Source organism: Triticum aestivum, chromosome 5A, assembly GCF_018294505.1.
Source record: "Triticum aestivum cultivar Chinese Spring chromosome 5A, IWGSC CS RefSeq v2.1, whole genome shotgun sequence".
Taxonomy (NCBI): Eukaryota; Viridiplantae; Streptophyta; class Magnoliopsida; order Poales; family Poaceae; genus Triticum; species Triticum aestivum.
Window position 1 is genome coordinate 547,601,694 of NC_057806.1, and position 18,592 is coordinate 547,620,285.

At 42.0% G+C, this 18,592-nt stretch overlaps 1 protein-coding gene across 1 annotated transcript; it reads right to left on the reverse strand.

The window, feature by feature from the left end:
* Positions 1 to 257: 257 nt before the first annotated feature.
* LOC123104662 (uncharacterized) lies at positions 258 to 12,768 on the reverse strand. Its single transcript, XM_044526543.1, has 19 exons — positions 12,595 to 12,768; positions 10,050 to 10,624; positions 9,393 to 9,722; positions 8,984 to 9,151; positions 5,962 to 7,718; positions 4,261 to 4,352; positions 4,035 to 4,133; positions 3,718 to 3,906; positions 3,500 to 3,630; positions 3,121 to 3,402; positions 2,798 to 2,955; positions 2,269 to 2,366; positions 2,144 to 2,164; positions 1,365 to 1,430; positions 1,149 to 1,274; positions 983 to 1,065; positions 857 to 916; positions 589 to 771; positions 258 to 443 (listed from the first exon to the last, which is right to left on the reverse strand). The coding sequence occupies exons 1-19, from the start codon at positions 12,635 to 12,637 to the stop codon at positions 258 to 260; spliced, it is 4,647 nt and encodes a 1,548-aa protein (XP_044382478.1). The 5' UTR covers positions 12,638 to 12,768.
* Positions 12,769 to 18,592: the final 5,824 nt, after the last annotated feature.

Genomic DNA, 18,592 nt, shown 5'->3' on the forward strand with positions numbered 1-18,592 from the left:
CGAACGATTTGCAAAAACCAGAGTGAAATAACGCAGGTAGTGTTAGGGCTAAACGCATCCTTCTTTTTTCAGTGTCACCAATAACCACAGCATCTACAGGCCTACAAGTACATTGAAAGATGTCTTAACATAAAAATAACTGAATTAGCTTAGCCTATGAGATATGAGAGCCTGGCGTGGTCTGAAATTACAAACGGCTTAGTATGCAAACTAAGCACGAGAAAAGTGGGAAGAGCGGTACAGGAAAAGATACGCCATCAAAAGAAGTTGCACGCAAAGTCTACAAAAGATATGCTAGTATAGAAGGTGCACCAGTTTCCAAGAAAGCCCCCCAAGATCTTCAAAAGTGTACTCGCTGGTAAGAAGGGAGTTTCTTCGTTGCCATAAAAGTTCATACCAACAAACTTCCCATTAGTGTCAATAAGAGGGCCCCCAATCCCAGCCTACCAAAAAAAAACGACACCAGGCAAGGGTTACACAGGAAAAGATATCTCTAATGACTTGAGATGTAGTTCGATAAGCTGAAGTTACTCCTATTAGTGATTTTACAGGTGGATATCTGAAATTGCAAGTCTGACAATGCAATACCTTAGTGATGTTACAAGTGGATATGCGAGGTTCGTCGCAATCCGATGTGCCGCATTTTTCAGTCACCTTCCCATTTGTGGCCGTTAATCTGCAATTGTCAAAGAGACACCCTACAGCCCTTACATGAGTACCAGTGGTAACAGGAGGCTGCTGGAGTTCTATCGTAGGCGGAGGGATGGTCTCCTTGATGTTAACAAGAGCAATATTGTAATCAAAAATTACAATATGTCAATTTCCCTATAGCTTGACGTTTGTTTCGAAGGCGTACTTCAATCTGCATTATAAGATTGTTACAGTTAAGCGGTATCTTAGAATGAACAAATAAAAACTAGTGAACAGCAGTAACAACCCGCAAGTTATTATGAACCACTGGATTATTTCCAGAAATTCGAACCAAACTTGCTGAAGTCAGAATTGTTTGATAGCGTTTACTGTTGCCTATAAATACACCTGTGCAAGCAAAAAACCTTGCATTTCCTACACCAAGCACAATTTCAATTATTAATTATTGATTTAAACAAAATTACGGGAATGTAACTAATGTATAACAGTACAGTCACCATTGAAAGAAGCAAGTGGGACAACAATTCTAGACATTTTTGAGATAACGCCTTTTCCGAGTTTAGTCCATGTATCTTTGTCAAAGTTCTCTTCAAAAGTATTGACCATATACATGTGCTTTGACTCTGTTCAAAACATGCATAAAGTGCATGAATTTACTTGTCAAAATATGAAATGTGAGGATGTATTCAGCAGAATTGACAGCAACAACTCACTTTGTACCGGATCTGGCAAGGGGTAACCATGGGATTTTGTGGTTTCATTTATATATTTTTCATGTTCTGACGCAAAAAAAAGCAATTAGTGACCATCCCAGTACTAAGATGATAAATTGCTAGTAAAAACTAACTCCTGGCATATCTGATGAAAATCCGGCACATAATAAACATTAGGAAGCCTTCAAATATGACAACGACTCAAAAAATAACTCGAACTAGCTAAATACTCGTCCTTTCGGCTCCATGGTGCCAGGCTTCCCATGATTTCAACAAGGGAAAAGAGTAGAGAAAAGTTCGCAGCACCAACCAAGGCCTTGATTTGCACCAAGGTTTGCTATTTGTCAATTAAGAGGTAATATGTACTTCCATGCTTATCTAATAGATGGGTCCAACGGGACCCTAGCTCTGTTCAAAAACCAAAAGACTACACTTCATCCATGCGGTCATTGTGGAATATCCAAATTAAAATATATAATAATAATTAAATAGAAGAAGAAATGTTAGATATGAAAGAGGTCATATTAGAGATAAACATCAGTTCTGCATCCTTTGGGTTATTACTTAGAGATCATATGTATCTATAAGACTATAATCAATATTTTTGCAAAAGAAAAGACTATAATCAATCAAGCAATAAGAAAATGGTTCATCAATCTGTTATTCTGGCCTGAATACCCTCCTCGTGCCATACGGCATCCTCATGGCGGTAGTTTCCCGGTTTAGAGCACACCACATAATAGTTGTATGCTAATAACAGGCACAACCAGAAAACTAACCTGGGTTCATCGCGAAGAAACCTACAGATAATTATTGATATGGGGCATTAGAAAAATATGATAAGTATGAATTGCTGATAGCGCACAGTGTAGTAGTTATAATTAGTCAGTGTGTTTTTGCTCACCGTCCCGATAGTAGTTACCATTTGTACAAGATTCATGTATCTTGATCGGGCTACTTTCTACCGTATCATCACCCCCTTGCTTGGTTTCAGTTTCAAGCCTGCAGTACAGTGCAGAAAAACCCGCCGTGATAAATTCAGAGACTAGATACTGAAGACCATACAGGAAGTGAGGGCAAGATACAACAAGAAGCAAGTAGATCCAAATGGTTACATCTACTACTGCTCATCTATTAACATATATTAGGGTCGTAGAGCCCCTGAAAATAATCTAGTTCAGGGCGAGTACAACAGATACTAACAGGACAGTTGATGTGGGTGAAAGTATGTAGGTAATGCCACAACTTATTAAGCTACAGGGAGAAACGTTTACAGATGTCAAAATATACAGCTGTACAAGATATGCAATCTGCCAGCGTACTGGAATATACTAGGAAATTTTGAAAGCTGTTTGGCATGCGAATTGGATGCCTTATAATTCAAACTGGGAATGTAGGACAGGGCCAAATAGTGCAAGTCTAGATTTACATACCTGAATATCCCAGAATGCTGCATACATTTTAGAATTATTTTCCGCGGAAGGCAGGGAGTAATCACTATTTGCTGATGGTCCGCAGTCGTTTGACTATGATAGAAGTTCATGCCAACAAAATGCCCATCTAAATCAATGAGAGGGCTTCCAAACCCAGCCTAAGACAGATTAGAAGTGTCAATCAAGGAAGGCAAAAATGTAATTTATACTGTCTTGAACAATAGGGTTCAGTGCATAAATAATAGATTAATAAGCCATTCATATCATGGTACATTTATTTACTAGAACATTGTAGGAAAACCAGATAGAACATCAGAGCTCACCCTAGTGATTTTACATGTACTGTACATAAGCTTGTGGACTGCACCATCTGTAGTGCCAATCAACTGCCCGTGTCTGGCCATCAATTTGTCTGAACTGAAAGATTGCCATAACGCCACCACCTCACTACTAGACTCAAGTTCTTTGTCATGATCAAGCACAAGCCAATGGTCTACTTCACAGCCAGGCAAATGCTGGGTGCCGACAAAAGCAATACCATAATATGCATCATAATACACTAACTGCCCACTGACGACTCGACCATTTGGGGACCGTACTTGAATCTGCATGCAGTGATAAAACGGAACGACGACGGTTACACTGAACGATTAACGCGCACAAAATAAGGGAAAGGGGCAGAGATAAGTTAGCAGCACCAACCCTGACACGATCACTGCTATTCCTTTTACCATCTGATGCTGTAAACAAGCTTAGTGAAGTCAGAAACCTTGAAGTATTAGGATCTGGGCATTCAAGGCAAACACCTGTGCATTCAGCCAGCATGGTATTTCCTACAGAGACCTCATAATTAATGTCAACCACACACTGCAGTTGATGTCTAAATCATAATCTTATATGGTAACAGTATATATAATCACCATCGAATGAAGCAATAGATACGACAGTTGGTTTGAAGTTTGAAACAGCTTGTCTAATGAGATCCTCAGTCAAGGGACGTTCATCAGTTTTACTAGCATCGGCAAGCGCCAAATTATCGCTCATCTTGCTTTTACCATCTGACGATGCAACGAAACCTCCAGTTGTGCGTTCAAGTACCACCGTGTCTCCTACATACATACAGGAATATCATGATATCAACCAATACGTACGTACCGTTGGTTTATGAATCATCATAATCCTGAAAGAAGCATATCTGGTAATTAATTAATGTGCACATATCAGTATGTATTATCACCATCACATAAAGCATCGCCGACTTGAGTGAGTTCACTGCCAGCACATTCACCAGTTTTACTGGAATTGGCAGACTCCACTTTGGACTTGGAGATGCTACCTGAACAGAAAGGTCCTAGCTAGTTAACTGGAAACAAATTATGATACAACAACAGAATGCTGAGTTTTTTTCAACATATGCATGGAAGAAGGTAAAAGGGTGAAGAACCTTGGAATCAGTGACTCACTTGACCTAAGCACTCTCTTGGAGTCATTTCCATTTTGTACTTGATCCAAGCCTCTCGGCCTGCGCTTGTCTCTCGGCATCTTTCCAACCAACCTTGAATAGACGGAACGAAACCCAGTGTGTCATCCAAATCCGAGTAGTGACTAATCAGAAGTAAGCAGAGTAGGTATATTGTTGTGTTCACGAACCCATTACACACTCCGTTCTCTAATGGACAGTATAGCTAGTGTGACCTAACTCATGTAGTCCAAACTAGAGGGTATACTTCATTGGTGGTGCGCACACATTTTGAAATTCAGATTTGACCAACTAAACATGGGTTATGACTTATGACTTATGCGTCAGAAAAACTATATCAGCAATATCCGTAGCCAAACAACCTTTCACATATTAAAAAAAATCAGTTATGTATATTTCTACAACTGTTGGTCAAGTTAAATCACGAAAAAGAGCGCACGTAAAGTGACAGGAATGGATTAGTTGTGGCGGACTTAACAGGCATGGACTTAATCCATAACATTTTTGGGGAAATTAAACTGTTACTCGTACTTGCACCCAAAAAAAGGAAACTGCATGCCGTAAAGTGACAGGAACGGACTGGAGCTCAACAAAAGGCCACGACAAACATTTCCGAACAATTCAATCGGTTAGGGTTTCGTCCAGTAGAACAGCAGGTTGATCCAAGTCGGGATAGATCGATCTGCACACCACGCCGGCATAAAGGGCGGGCGGAGGAGAAGCACACGCCTATGACGATGATGAGTATACCTTGACGGCTTGGGTAGAGAGATCGAGCGAGTCTGTATTCTTCGTCCGGAGCGAGGTCAGATGACGAGCGCCCTGCTCTTAGGTTTGGGCGGCTTTCGGGTGTGCGGATAATTTGAACCAACGAGTTTATTTTTCTGAACGTGTTGGGATAAAAAATAATACTCACATATGTGTGTACTAATAACATCATCAGATTACATCACATATGTGTCATCTCTATGGAGAAATCCAGAGAGGCGGTACACTAAGCAAAATTATAGAAAATTTGCATAACAAGTCTTTTCTAATCCTTGCAACCACCAAGAAATGACCAAAATCTTCAACTTGGTCGGACCGTTCGTCGGAATTTTGCGTGCCATTGAAATTCAGAAACATTGTCTAATAGTATCACACTGGGAATTTGATGTAACCATCCTCCCCTTGTGGCGGAGGTGCGATGGAGTGGTGGATCCTGAGCGCCTCGCCTGGATCCGATGTGCTTGGTTTGTTTTTTTTTTTTTGTTTTTTTTTTTCGAAACGGAGGCAAAAGAGATGTGGTCTTGCTTTTCGGTCATGGTTGTGCTCGTTGCTGCTCTGGGAGGTGTCGCGGCATACGGTGTTGGCGGGTGGTGGCGGCGCGGCGGTGGTTTTGAATGTCAGACTGGGAACTTATCCTTCTGATTCTGATGAAAACAGTATGCAGGAGCAGCGGCACAACAGCCGAGCCAACCAGCCACATCAAAGCGCCATCCCACTGACACCTCTTTCAAGATCGACAAATCAATCACATAATCACATAATCACATAGATAGATGAACACTGCTATGCCAAAAACAAGTAGATAGATGGATCAACACTGTTATGCCGCGACACCTCCCAGAGCAGCAATGAAAAACTCCAACGATCGGCAAGCCATATGTACACGGTGTATGTACAACAGCCAGCCTGCCTTCACCTTGCGTACAAGGCCTTGATGTCCTGGCGCATTGCCCTGTTGTCCAGCAGCTCGTCCCCGCAGTCGTCGATGTCGATTTCGTTCAGCTGGAAGCCCTCCGACGTGCAGCGCTGCTCACTCCATTCAAACCACAGCTTCGGTATCACCTCCTTCTTGACCGCAGTTTTATGGGTGTTCTCCTCCGGAGAGTCAGCTGCTACGAGCCTGTAGACAAACACTTTCTTCTGCTGTCCAGGCCTGAATGCCCGCCCGATTGCCTGACGGGTAACGGAGGGGTTCAAGTGAACATCTAGAATGACCACTCTCGATGCGCCCACCAGGGAGATGCCCTCCCCACATGCCTTGATAGAGCCAAACAGGACTTTTGCATCAGCAGAGTTGTTAAACTGAGCCACTGTCAGTTCTCTTTCTTCCATAGTACATTTACTATCACCACGGATCACAAACATCTCCTTTCCTACATGCCAGCCCCTTGTCTTAACCAGTAGCCTTTCCAAAAATTTCATGGGAAGTAGGTACTGACTGAAAGCAAGGACCTTCTCTCCTGCAGATTCCGCAAGTGCCAGGATATTGGTGAAAAATCTGGCCTTCACACCGTCGGCCACGTTGATAGACTGGACCAGACTATCAACAGCTGCATCCGTCAAGTTGGAAGCCCTGTCTGCCGCTGCAACTTCTGACATTTCAGACAGACATGGATGCATGTACAGGGCGGTTCCTACTGCATTTTTTTTGAACTTCTCATAGGCTTCCAACTTGTGAACGATTTCTTTCTGCTTAGGACTGAGTTTCAAGAAGACACTGAAGTCTACAAGGCCAGGTAGGTCATCCAAGATATCACCCTTGTAGTAGTGAAGCACGTCTTTTGTTAGTTCTCTGAGACTTCTAATGACATTTACTTTTCTCGTGAAGTCACCATCATGCAGCAGGGTCTCTTCTACCGACTCATTGAATTTATCAGTGTCTTCTTTTGAAATCCTGCGACCTGATATTGACACTTGACTCATTATACGAGCAACGATAGGACGAGATGAATCCTTCTTGAGAAACTTTGGGCGTACAAGGTTTACAATGTTGAACACTTCTGAGACATGATTCTGGAAAAGTGTACCAGATAGGACCACCTTACGTGGAGTTTGTACTCTCTGCAGTGATTCTAGCACATTAGTTGACTCAGTCCTAGGTAAATGGCCCTCATCCATTATAAGTAGGTTCGGGACCTTAAGCAACCTCTCCTGGCATCCAGCTGCAACGGCGCCACCCTCGTCACTGCTAATGATCCAAGAGAACTGAGTGTAGCCCACCAAGAGGATACTCCTTTTGGCTTCCCAAGACTTAAGGATTTCCAACTGCTCTGCTCTGGTCTTGACAGAATACAAATCATACAGTGGTATGTCCTCCACTTGCCACTGTTGAAATTCCCTTTTCCATGTACCTAATATACCTTTAGGGAGTACAACGAGAGGCCTTCCAGAGGGATATTTGGCCAAGAAGCTCTGAATAAAACTGATTAGCATAAATGTTTTCCCCGAACCAGGCGCATGAGCTAGAATGCAACCTCCTGGTTTGTCAGAGACCAAATTCTTGACCAGAAAGTGGAAACCTGCCAACTGATGTGGTCTCATTTGCTTTTCATGTCTTGGATGAATAGCAATGTCTAAAGCATTGAGTTCTTCAGCGACTCTAACATCACCAGTGACAATCTCGTCAGAATCCTTTGAACGCTTTTCAGAGAAATATGATCTTGACCTTGATGCCTGACATGAGGTGAACATAATGTCAATTGATCGGTCCAATCATACGTTTAAACTTTCAAGTCATTCCAAAGTTTATAGAGAAAATTCCTTATTTGACACTGGAAAAGTTTTTCTTCCCTATTTGACACTAGTCCTAAATTTTATTCCCTATACGACACTTCCGTTCATTTTGAGTCTAAATGACACCTGAAAAGACGATTTTGCCCCTCATGTGGTATGTGTGCGCGCGTGCGTGTGCTGTTGCGTGTGTGGGTGCAGGCGCACATGTGTGCTGCTGCTGCATGTGTGTGTGCATGTGTGCTGCTGCTGCATGTGTGTGTGCATGTGTGCTGCTGCGTGTGTGTTTGCTACTGTGTGTGTACGTGCGCGTGTGTGTGTGTTGTTGCGTGCCTATGTGTTGCCTGCGTGTGTGTGTATGTGGGTGTGTGCTGCGTGCGTGTGTGTTGCTGCGTGTGTGTGTGTGCGTGTGTGTTGGTGCACGCGCGCGTGCGTGTGTGTGCACGCGCGCGTGCGTGTGTGTTGGTGCATGTGTATGTGTTGATGCGTGTGTGCTTCTGCTTTCGCACTGATGCTGCGTGTGTGCGCTATTGCCCCCCACACACATACCACATGAGGGGCAAAAGAGTCTTTTCAGGTGTCATTTAGGCTTAAAATGGACGAAAATGTCATATAGGGAATAAAATTTAGAACTTGTGTCAAATAAAGAAGAAAAACTTTTCCAGTGTCAAATAAGGAAGCAGACTTTAAGATGGTGTCAAATAAGGAATTTTCTCAAGTTTATATTATGCCATCATGACATTTCTGAAAAATTATAATGCATAGCAGTAGATACAGAATATCAGAAAATAACAACTACATGCGCTATACTACAAAAGTTTCTTCATGCTGGAAATACAGGAATAACCAAAATAACAACCCACGACGTCCAGCGTCAGGCTCTGCGGCATGAGCAAATGTGTCAATTTTGTCGGATAAGATGGCATGGATTAATTCTCATGTATGATTGGCATATTGTGCCCCTTTAGGCACTTGGCTCTTATAAAAACAGATTTTGTTCAAACAACATAATAGTGTAATGCAAAATAAAAAATGTATTTGAAATCAGTTTCAGCACACCAAATGGATCCCACACGTTCCTGTGGGCCACTTTGCTTGTTGCTAAAAAAATACTTGGTAAGAACTTCCAAAAAATTAAAAATACATATGTTGCTAAACGGCCTCAGAGTTACAGAAGCATCATCACATATCTTAAACAAATAAGATACCTTTCTCCACTGATAATCAATGATTGTGTCAGCCCTTTTCACAATCAAACCGCAGACACGGCATACATGGCCCAGATCTTCATGAATCTGTATATCATGATTGCAGGCGTTGTCCACCTCTTTCTCATCCACTTCTTTCTCATTGGCTGCCTCTTCAAGTGTGTCGAGCTGGCCAATAAATGTAACTAAATCGTTATGCCAAACAACATAAATCCAAATAAACAATTTAGGGAAAATAAAGTACACAGATTTCTCTTATTGAGCTAAGCTCTCATCTATCCTCAAACTTTACAAGTTGAATCAATTTGCAGACAGAGCATGCAATTATAAGCACAACTATTAAATTACAAAATGGCATGTTTCAAAATGCTGCAGTAACAAAAGTCATAAGTCTGATTATAATTTGTACCTTAGAGCTTTCAAGTGCCACCGAGTACTCATTCCAAAATTCTTCAAGACCATCACTTTCCTGTTCTTGTATATGCTCTTCCTCCATAGGTTCATCTTCCCCCATAGGCTCATCTTCCTCCACAGGCTCGTCTTCCCCCACAGGATTGTAAGGTTCTGAGGGCAAATCAAATACTGCTGGATTTGCTTCATTTTTTGTTTTTCTTTTTCTTGGCACAATTTCAACATCCCCGTCTACCTGGGAGCTTGGATCAACTTTTCGTTTTTTTCTCTCCTTAGGCAGTGGAGGGAGAACTTGTGTTTCTGCTATTTTCTCCTTATGGGTAGCAACCTACATTGAGCAGCAAGAGTTAGGGCTGGAAGATGAAAACTTTCAGCTTTGAAATGGAATAGATTGAGCAAATATCAGACAATTATACTCCATTATTTTCAGTGCAAGACAAAGGGTACTTGTGAACTAAGATGCGACAAATAATTATGGATGAACATTAAAAAAAATTGAAAACAAAGACAACAGTTTCGCAGTGTCCTTCAGAGATACTGATGAGGCAGTGCAATGTTGATACTACTAGTTTGTCAGTACAAGCATGTAGAACAAAAACAACAATATAACTCTTAGTAAAAATTCAGTAGAAAATTGCAAGTGAAAATTACATACAGCCAGATCATGGATACGTTCCTCCTCAGGTCTTTTCTGCAATATAACTCTCTCAAACAGAACTGCTGATGGTTGATAGCTGGTAACAGGATACTGATTCACTAAAGTTGCACTTGGACTATATGGAACAATTTGACTGTTTTGGTCTCTAACAGGCATTGTCTCATTTATTACTTCATCAATTCCCTCGGTTACCACCCTCATGAGAGCACCAGCCTGTTCTGATGGTATCAGCTGTTTATTTTTCTCAGGTGTGAGTTGTTTGTTTTTCTCAGGCTTCAGTTGTTCGTGTGCTCCTGTGCTTTCATCTTCATCATCTGAATCAAGAACTATTACACTCTTTTTCTCTTCTCTTTGCTCGATAGAATTGGCCATATTAGTTCCAGCACTCGGCCCATAACTCAGAGCAGGTTCGGGCAGAGTCGAAAGGAAAGTCAATAATTGGACCCTCTGAGCATACAAGCGATCCCACTCCTCAGTAACACTGCCACATCCCCAACTGTGAACCCTATTTCCAGTAAGTGAAAGATTATTGATGGGGTCGGAACGCTTCCTTTTTCTGCGGTAATACATGCCTACAATAACAGATGACTGATTAGTTATCATATAAGAGAGAAGAAATGAATTTGCACAGCAATGGAAGTATCACTTCTGATGTTCCAGATAAGCCACATGCAAGGTGGACAAGAAAAATGTGGGATGCGTACAAGGCAATCGTAAGTAGAAGCACAGACAGTATCATGTGGAAAACTATAATGATCATAAAATGCAGCGGCCATTATTTAACATAAGCATAGTAATTGATGAACAAATAGGCACTTTATTCATCAATTCTTTCTCATAGGTTTACTAGGTATCCTTATTTTTGGTATCAAGCTCTGTATTTCGCTTGGTACAATCCAATTAAACTAGTAATGAAACTGTATGCATAAAGCTAGTAGCTAGTAGCTAGTAGAGATAAACTTGAAATATCACCTACGGTAAATTCAGTCCAAAACTCAAATACTGTTTTTGCTTCTAATCATGCACAGAATACCGAGAAAAAGATTGTCTAAAGAAAAGAAAAACACAAAGGTGATGTGATTGTAAAGGGCAGTGGAAATACTTCAACTGGGCAAACTATATTCACACATGCTTGCAAACAACGATGTACCAGCATGAAATAGATCACCACAATAACACCCATGACCATATGTCCATATCCAGCATACCAAAGAACAATACTCATGAAACAAAAGACAAAGAACAACATGTAGACAAGATAATAAAGTAGAAGAATTATTTTCTAAACTAGTGAAATTCGGCATGGCATACCAAATAGGGGATTGATATCAACAAGTTACAATGAAAGAGAAAAGCTGCAGAAACAAAACAAGCAATCCACTATAGAGAGGATGTAATTATGAAGGCGGTAGCCGACAAGCCAGTAGAGGCCCCAGATACCCTAAATTTCAATCTCAGACGGATGGTTTTAGTGGCAACTGGCAATCAACCTCTCCCCTCACCCTAGCTCTCAGGCTAAACAATAGAAGTCCAAAAACAGCAGGTTCAGGCCACAAAACTTGTTTCAAATGCTATTTGCAGAGAAGAGCGCAAAGATTGCTAATTGTCAGCCTACATCATGCTCAAGCAACAGCTTTCGTAATATGAGTCAAAATGACTTCCAAATGGTACACTGGGATGTTAACATTATTTCAGTATTCCATATAAACTATAAGCATCTACTCCCTCCGTTCCAAAATAGATGACTCGACTTTATACTAACTTAGTACAAAGTTAGTACAAAGATGGGTCATCTATTTTGGAACGGAGGGAGTAGTACCATTCCCTATGGTTTGGCACGATAAGAAAGCGTCGATTTAGAGTGCATGCCACGTACAGGTCACATAAACAACTGAGCAGAGTACCTAAATCACAACCAGCGATATCTCTGCTTCACCGATTTCACATACAACAAAAGATTCCATCCTTGCACTTCCTAGAAATGTGTTTTAGCAAACACTATAGCGGTATTTCCTCCGAAGAAACCAGAAAGGAAAAACAAAAGCAGCTGGTAACCTAGCTTGATTCAAGCAGAAGGCTAGGGCAAATAGTTGCCATTCGGCGTGGGAAAAATCCCCTGAATCCTTTCTTTTCTATCTCCAGGCTCCACGGGTCAAGGAAGTAGTCTGCCCCCACAATTTCTGAACTTGAGCAATCAGCATTACAGGGTTTGGTCCAAACTAGTCAATCCCCTTCAGAAAAGAAAAAAAAAATCTGACCATTTCCCTTTGCTGTCCGAATTTGGAGCAAAGGTGAGCCTTCCCCCCTGATCCAAAATGGATGTGGTCTTCTCGCCCCTGACAAAAACCCTAAATCCCAGACAGCCCACCCTCCTATTCCCCACAAGGCCACAACGCAAGCGCAATGCAGTATCCGTGAATGAATCCAAACCCCATGCCCCCGCCTTTCCATTACGCCCGCCGCCCGCGCAGGGGTGGCAGGGAGAGCCACCACGGCGGGACCACGTCAAGTCGAGGGAGAGGAGGAGGAGGAGGACGCTCACCGGAGGGGTCTGCTGGAGGGTCTTCGCCGGGGGCAACGTCCATGGCTGGCCGCTGGCGGCGACGAGGCGAGGGGGGAGGGCTGACGGCGACGAGGCGAGGGGGGAGGGACGGCGGCGACGAGGCGAGGGGGGAGGGACGGCGGCGACGAGGCGAGGGGGGAGGGCTGACGGCGACGAGGCGAGTGGGGAGGGCTGGAGCCGCGGTGAGCGGCGCCGTTGTTTATGGGGTTATTCGATAAAATGTCCGCCATTTACTCACTCTGTCCATTCGATAAAAGGCTCTATTTTAATTTAGGGTTTTGTCCAATGACTACTTTGCCCCTGTCCCCACTCCCTCTCTCCTTCTCCAGAAAAAAACTGAAATTTCTAATCATAGGCCAAAATCTCGTGATTAAGGTTAGGGTTGCAACTAAACATACATGCACATTGTTGGTCACCGAAAGTTGGATTGGATCTAGTCCCTCTTTCCTACTCACTAGCCTTATGGCTGATGATGCTAGGAGCTCTTTCGTTGAATAAAGCTCTCAATTGATACGCAAAAAAAAGGTTAGGGTTGCAACTAAAGTGAGGCTATAACAACGTAGATTTACAACGTCTCAAGGGTTGAGAACGAGCAACGTAGTAGCATCTGAACTAGTTAGGTTAGCCACGAGAGATTTTTCGCGCCTTTTTTATATTAATGATGTCCCCGTTTGCTATTATTGGCTAGTTAATAAAGCGATCTCGTTTCTCATGTTTTCTTTTCGTTATCTCATAAGGAGCATAAATACCAAAAAAGAACGCGGTCGAAATAATCTAGCAATACTAAGTTTCACAACTGTTGTCGAAGTACATAACAAAACAATTACAATACTCCTTTCATTAAGGCACGAGGGTTTCTTATTCCACAAGAATGAAAATCATTCTTTCATATGCTAGGGTTTACACAATACTAAAGAATTTGGTTCATAATAAAGAGTTCAGTGCACTAGATTCAGTAACACTTAGCAGCGAGGCCCTACCCATCAGTACTCCGTGTAAGTGCTTCATTATAAATATCAATGATGGTAGTTTGGTTGTGGTTGCAAGCCTCTAGCCACATGGCGTCCTCAACACTTGTGTTTATACGGTTGTCCCAGTGCCTCCTTACATCTGCAAGTTAGGCCTATCACTAGTCAGTGGCGTGTCTCACTTTTGAAAGTCACTTTTCTTTGGCGTGTGTGTACATGTCCTGGTGATAGGGTACAACTCGTGATGGAGCACTCCTCATTCGAATGGGTCAGCCAACCTTTGGACTTGGTTTGGTATGGATGATGAACGGACGAACCAAAGCTCTGACTAGGACACTGGGTACCGTGTGTTGGTCTTCACATCTCAATATACTAAAGTAAAGAATGAATGCAACAATTTCAAATAATGTGCAGTTTTTTTAGCTTTGGTTTGTTGCATGTGTTTTTTTTTTACTTTTATCAAGGTGATTTAGGGCTAGCAGTTTAGCACACATTATAGTGGTGGCCGTGTATGATGGGCAAAGTAGGCACTCAAAGAATCATATGGGGCCGATGAACTAGGTAGTAAAGGTTGTTGCTTCACAATGTCATCCGCTAGGCATGATTGAAACGGGGCACATGGTGGTGGCCAATGTGAGAGGTTGTAACATAAAAGAAGGTATATCAACGGTAAAAGAAAATATGAATTGGTTCAATGGCAGCTTGACCACTCACTATTTGTTTTGCGAGGAAACTTTAGAAACAAAACTGAAAAGGGTACTTGGGAGCTTGAATCACAAAGAACAATTACCCTGTTCTTGATTGATATTAGTACTCACCTATACACATAGCCTCTATGACTTCCTTCCATTGCTCTTGATTTTTACCTTGTGCAAGGGTGCTCAAATGACCGACCCGGTGCAAGCTAATAACAAATATTTCATATCATGATACACATCACCTCCTAGACCCGTACTACTGATATATATATATATATATATATATATATATATATATATATATATATATATATATATATATATATATATATATATATATATAGAGAGAGAGAGAGAGAGAGAGAGAGAGAGATAAATCTAGCGATGACAGATGAGCTTCATTAAATGACATGTAATGATAACGGTCGTGAATTCAACTGGCTAACCTAGTGCAACTTGGTAGCAGAAAGATCAATTAAATCATATCCCCAGGTGATTGGCATAGGTGGTGTACGTGGATATGTTGTCGGCCTTCAGCACGTGATGTGCATGTTTATTAACACAACTAAAAAATAGTTTAATTGATCAAGGTGTTGGGAAACGCAGTAATTTCAAAAAAATCATACGCGCACACAAGATCCATCTAGGTGATGCGTAACAACGAGAGGGAAAGAGTATTGTCCATGTACCCTTGTAGACCATAAGCGGAAGCATTATGACAACGCGGTTGATGCAGTCGTACGTCTTCACGATCCGACCGATCCTAGCACCAAAGGTACAACACCTCCGCGATCTGCACACGTTCAGCTCGGTGACGTCCCGCGAACTCTAGATCCAACTGAGTGTCGAGGGAGAGTTTCGTCAGCACGACGGCGTGATGATGGTGATGATGAAGCTACCGGTGCAGGGCTTCGCCTAAGCACTGTAATGATATGACCGAGGTGAAAATTTGTGGAGGGGGGCACCACACACGGGTAAACAATCAACTTGTGTGTCTATGGGGTGCCCCCCTCCCCCGTATATAAAGGAGTGGAGGAGGGGAGGGCCGGCCCCTCTATATATGGCGCGCCCAAGGGGAGTCCTGCTACCTCTTGAGCACTGTGTTGGTTTTCCCTGAAGAGGAAGGGATGATGCAGCAAAGTAGCGTAAGTATTTCCCTCAATTTTTGGGAACCAAGGTATCAATCCAGTAGGAGGCTACGCGCGAGTCCCTCGTACCTGCACAAAACAAATAAATCATCGCAACCAACGCAAACAGGGGTTGTCAATCCCTATAAGGCCACTTACAAGAGTGAGATCTGATAGATATGATAAGATAATATTTTTGGTATTTTTATGATAAAGATGCAAAGTAAAATAAAGGCAAAGTAAATAGCAAAGGAAATAACTAAGTAGTAGGTGGTTAATATGATAAAGATAGACCCGGGGGGCATAGGTTTCAATAGTGGCTTCTCTCAAGAGCATAAGTATTTTAAGGTGGGTGAACAAATTACTGTTGAGCAATTGACAGAATTGAGCATAGTTATGAGAATATCTAGGTATGATCATGTATATAGGCATCACGTCCGAAAACAAGTAGACCGACTCCTGCCTGCATCTACTACTATTACTCCACTCATCGACCGCTATCCAGCATGCATCTAGAGTATTAAGTTAAAAACAGAGTAACGCCTTAAGCAAGATGACATGATCTAGAGGGATAGACTCATGCAATATGAAGAAAACCCCATCTTGTTATCCTCGATGGCAACAATACAATACGTGCCTTGCTGCCCTTACTGTCACCGGGAAAGGACACCACAAGATTGAACCCAAAACTAAGCACTTCTCCCATTGCAAGAAAGATCAATCTAGTAGGCCAAACCAAACTGATAATTTGAAGAGACTTGCAAAGATAACCAATCATACATAAAAGAATTCAGAGAAGATTCAAATATTGCTCATAGATAGACTTGATCATAAACCCACAATTCATCGGTCTCAACAAACACACCGCAAAAAGAAGATTACATCGAATGGTTCTCCACAAGAGAGGGGGAGAACATTGTATTGACATCCAAAAAGAGAGAAGAATCCATCAAGCTACTAACTATGGACCCGTAGGTCTGAAGTAAACTACTCACACTTCATCGGAGGGGCTATGGTGTTGATGTAGAAGCCCTCCGTGATCGATGCCCCCTCCGGCGGAGCTCCGGAACAGGCCCCAAGATGGGATCTCGTGGATACAGAAACTTGCGACGGTGGAATTAGGTTTTTGGCTCCGTATCTGATCGTTTGGGGGTACGTAGGTATATATAGGAGGAAGGAGTATGTCGGTGGAGCAACAGGGGGTCGATGATGGTGGAGGGCGCGCCTGGGGGGGGAGGGGGTAGGCGCGCCCCCCTACCCCGTGGGCTCCTGTTAGCTGGCTTGACATAGGGTCAAGTCTCCCGGATCATAATCTTCCTGAAAATCACGTTCCCGAAGGTTTCATTCCGTTTGGACTCCGTTTGATATTCCTTTTCTTCGAAACCCTAAAATAGGCAAAAACAGCAATTCTGGGCTGGGCCTCCGGTTAATAGGTTAGTCCCAAAAATAATATAAAAGTGGATAATAAAGCCCAATAATGTCCAAAACAGTAGATAATATAGCATGGAGAAATCAAAAATTATAGATACGTTGGAGACGTATCAAGCATCCCCAAGCTTAATTCCTGCTCGTCCTCGAGTAGGTAAATGATAAAAACAGAAATTTTGATGCGGAGTGCTACTTGGTATAATTTTAATGTAATTCTTCTTAATTGTGGTATGAATATTCAGATTCGAAAGATTCAAGACAAAAGTTCATATTGACATAAAAAATAATAATATTTCAAGCATACTAACAAAGCAATTATGTCTTCTCAAAACAACATGGCTAAAGAAAGTTATCCCTACAAAATCATATAGTCTGGCTATGTTCTATCTTCACCACACAAAATATTTAAATCATGCACAACCCTGATGATAAGCCAAGCAATTGTTTCATACTTTTGACATTCTCAAAACTTTTTCAATCTTCACGCAATACATGAGCGTAAGCCATGGATATAGCACTATAGGTGGAATAGAGTGGTGGTTGTGGAGAAGACAAAAAGGGGAAGGTAGTCTCACATCAACTAGGCGTATCAACGGGCTATGGAGATGCCCATCAATAGATATCGATATGAGTGAGTAGGGATTGCCATGCAACGGATGCACTAGAGCTATAAGTATATGAAAGCTCAAAAAGAAACTAAGTGGGTGTGCATCCAACTTGCTTGCTCATGAAGACCTAGGGCAATTTTGAGGAAGCCCATCATTGGAATATACAAGCCAAGTTCTATAATGAAAAATCCCCACTAGTATATGAAAGTGATAACATGAGAGACTCTCTACTATGAATATCATGGTGCTACTTTGAAGCACAAGTGTGGTAAAAGGATAGTAGCATTGTCCCTTCTCTCTTTTTCTCTCATTTTTTTTATTTTTTTATTTGGGCATTTTCTCTTTTTTATGGCCTCTTTCCTCTCCTTTTTTATTTATTTATTTTTCATCGAGAGTCTCATCCCGACTTGTGGGGGAATCATAGTCTCCATCATCCTTTCCTCACTGGGACAATGCTCTAATAATGATGATCATCACACTTTTATTTTTCTTACAACTCAACAATTACAACTCAATGCTTAGAACAAAATATGACTCTATATGAATGCCTCCGGCGGTGTACCGGGATATGCAATGATGCATGAGTGACATGTATGAAAGAATTATGAATGGTGGCTTTGCCACAAATACGATGTCAACTACATGATCATGCTAAGCAATATGACAATGATGGAGTGTGTCATAATAAACGGAACGGTGGAAAGTTGCATGGCAATATATCTCGGAATGGCTATGGAAATGCCATAATAGGTAGGTATGATGGCTGTTTTGAGGAAGGTATATGGTGGGTGTATGATACCGGCGAAAGGTGCGCGGTATTAGAGAGGCTAGCAAAGGTGGAAGGGTGAGAGTGCGTATAATCCATGGACTCAACATTAGTCATAAAGAACCCATATACTTATTGCAAAAATCTACAAGTTATCAAAGAAAAGTATTACGCGCATGCTCCTAGGGGGATGGATTGGTAGGAAAAGACCATCGCTCGTCCCCGACCGCCACTCATAAGGAAGACAATCAAAAAATAAATCATGCTTCGACTTCATCACATAACGGTTCACCATACGTGCATGCTACGGGAATCACAAACTTCAACACAGGTATTTCTCAAATTCACAACTACTCAACTAGCATGACTTTAATATCACCAT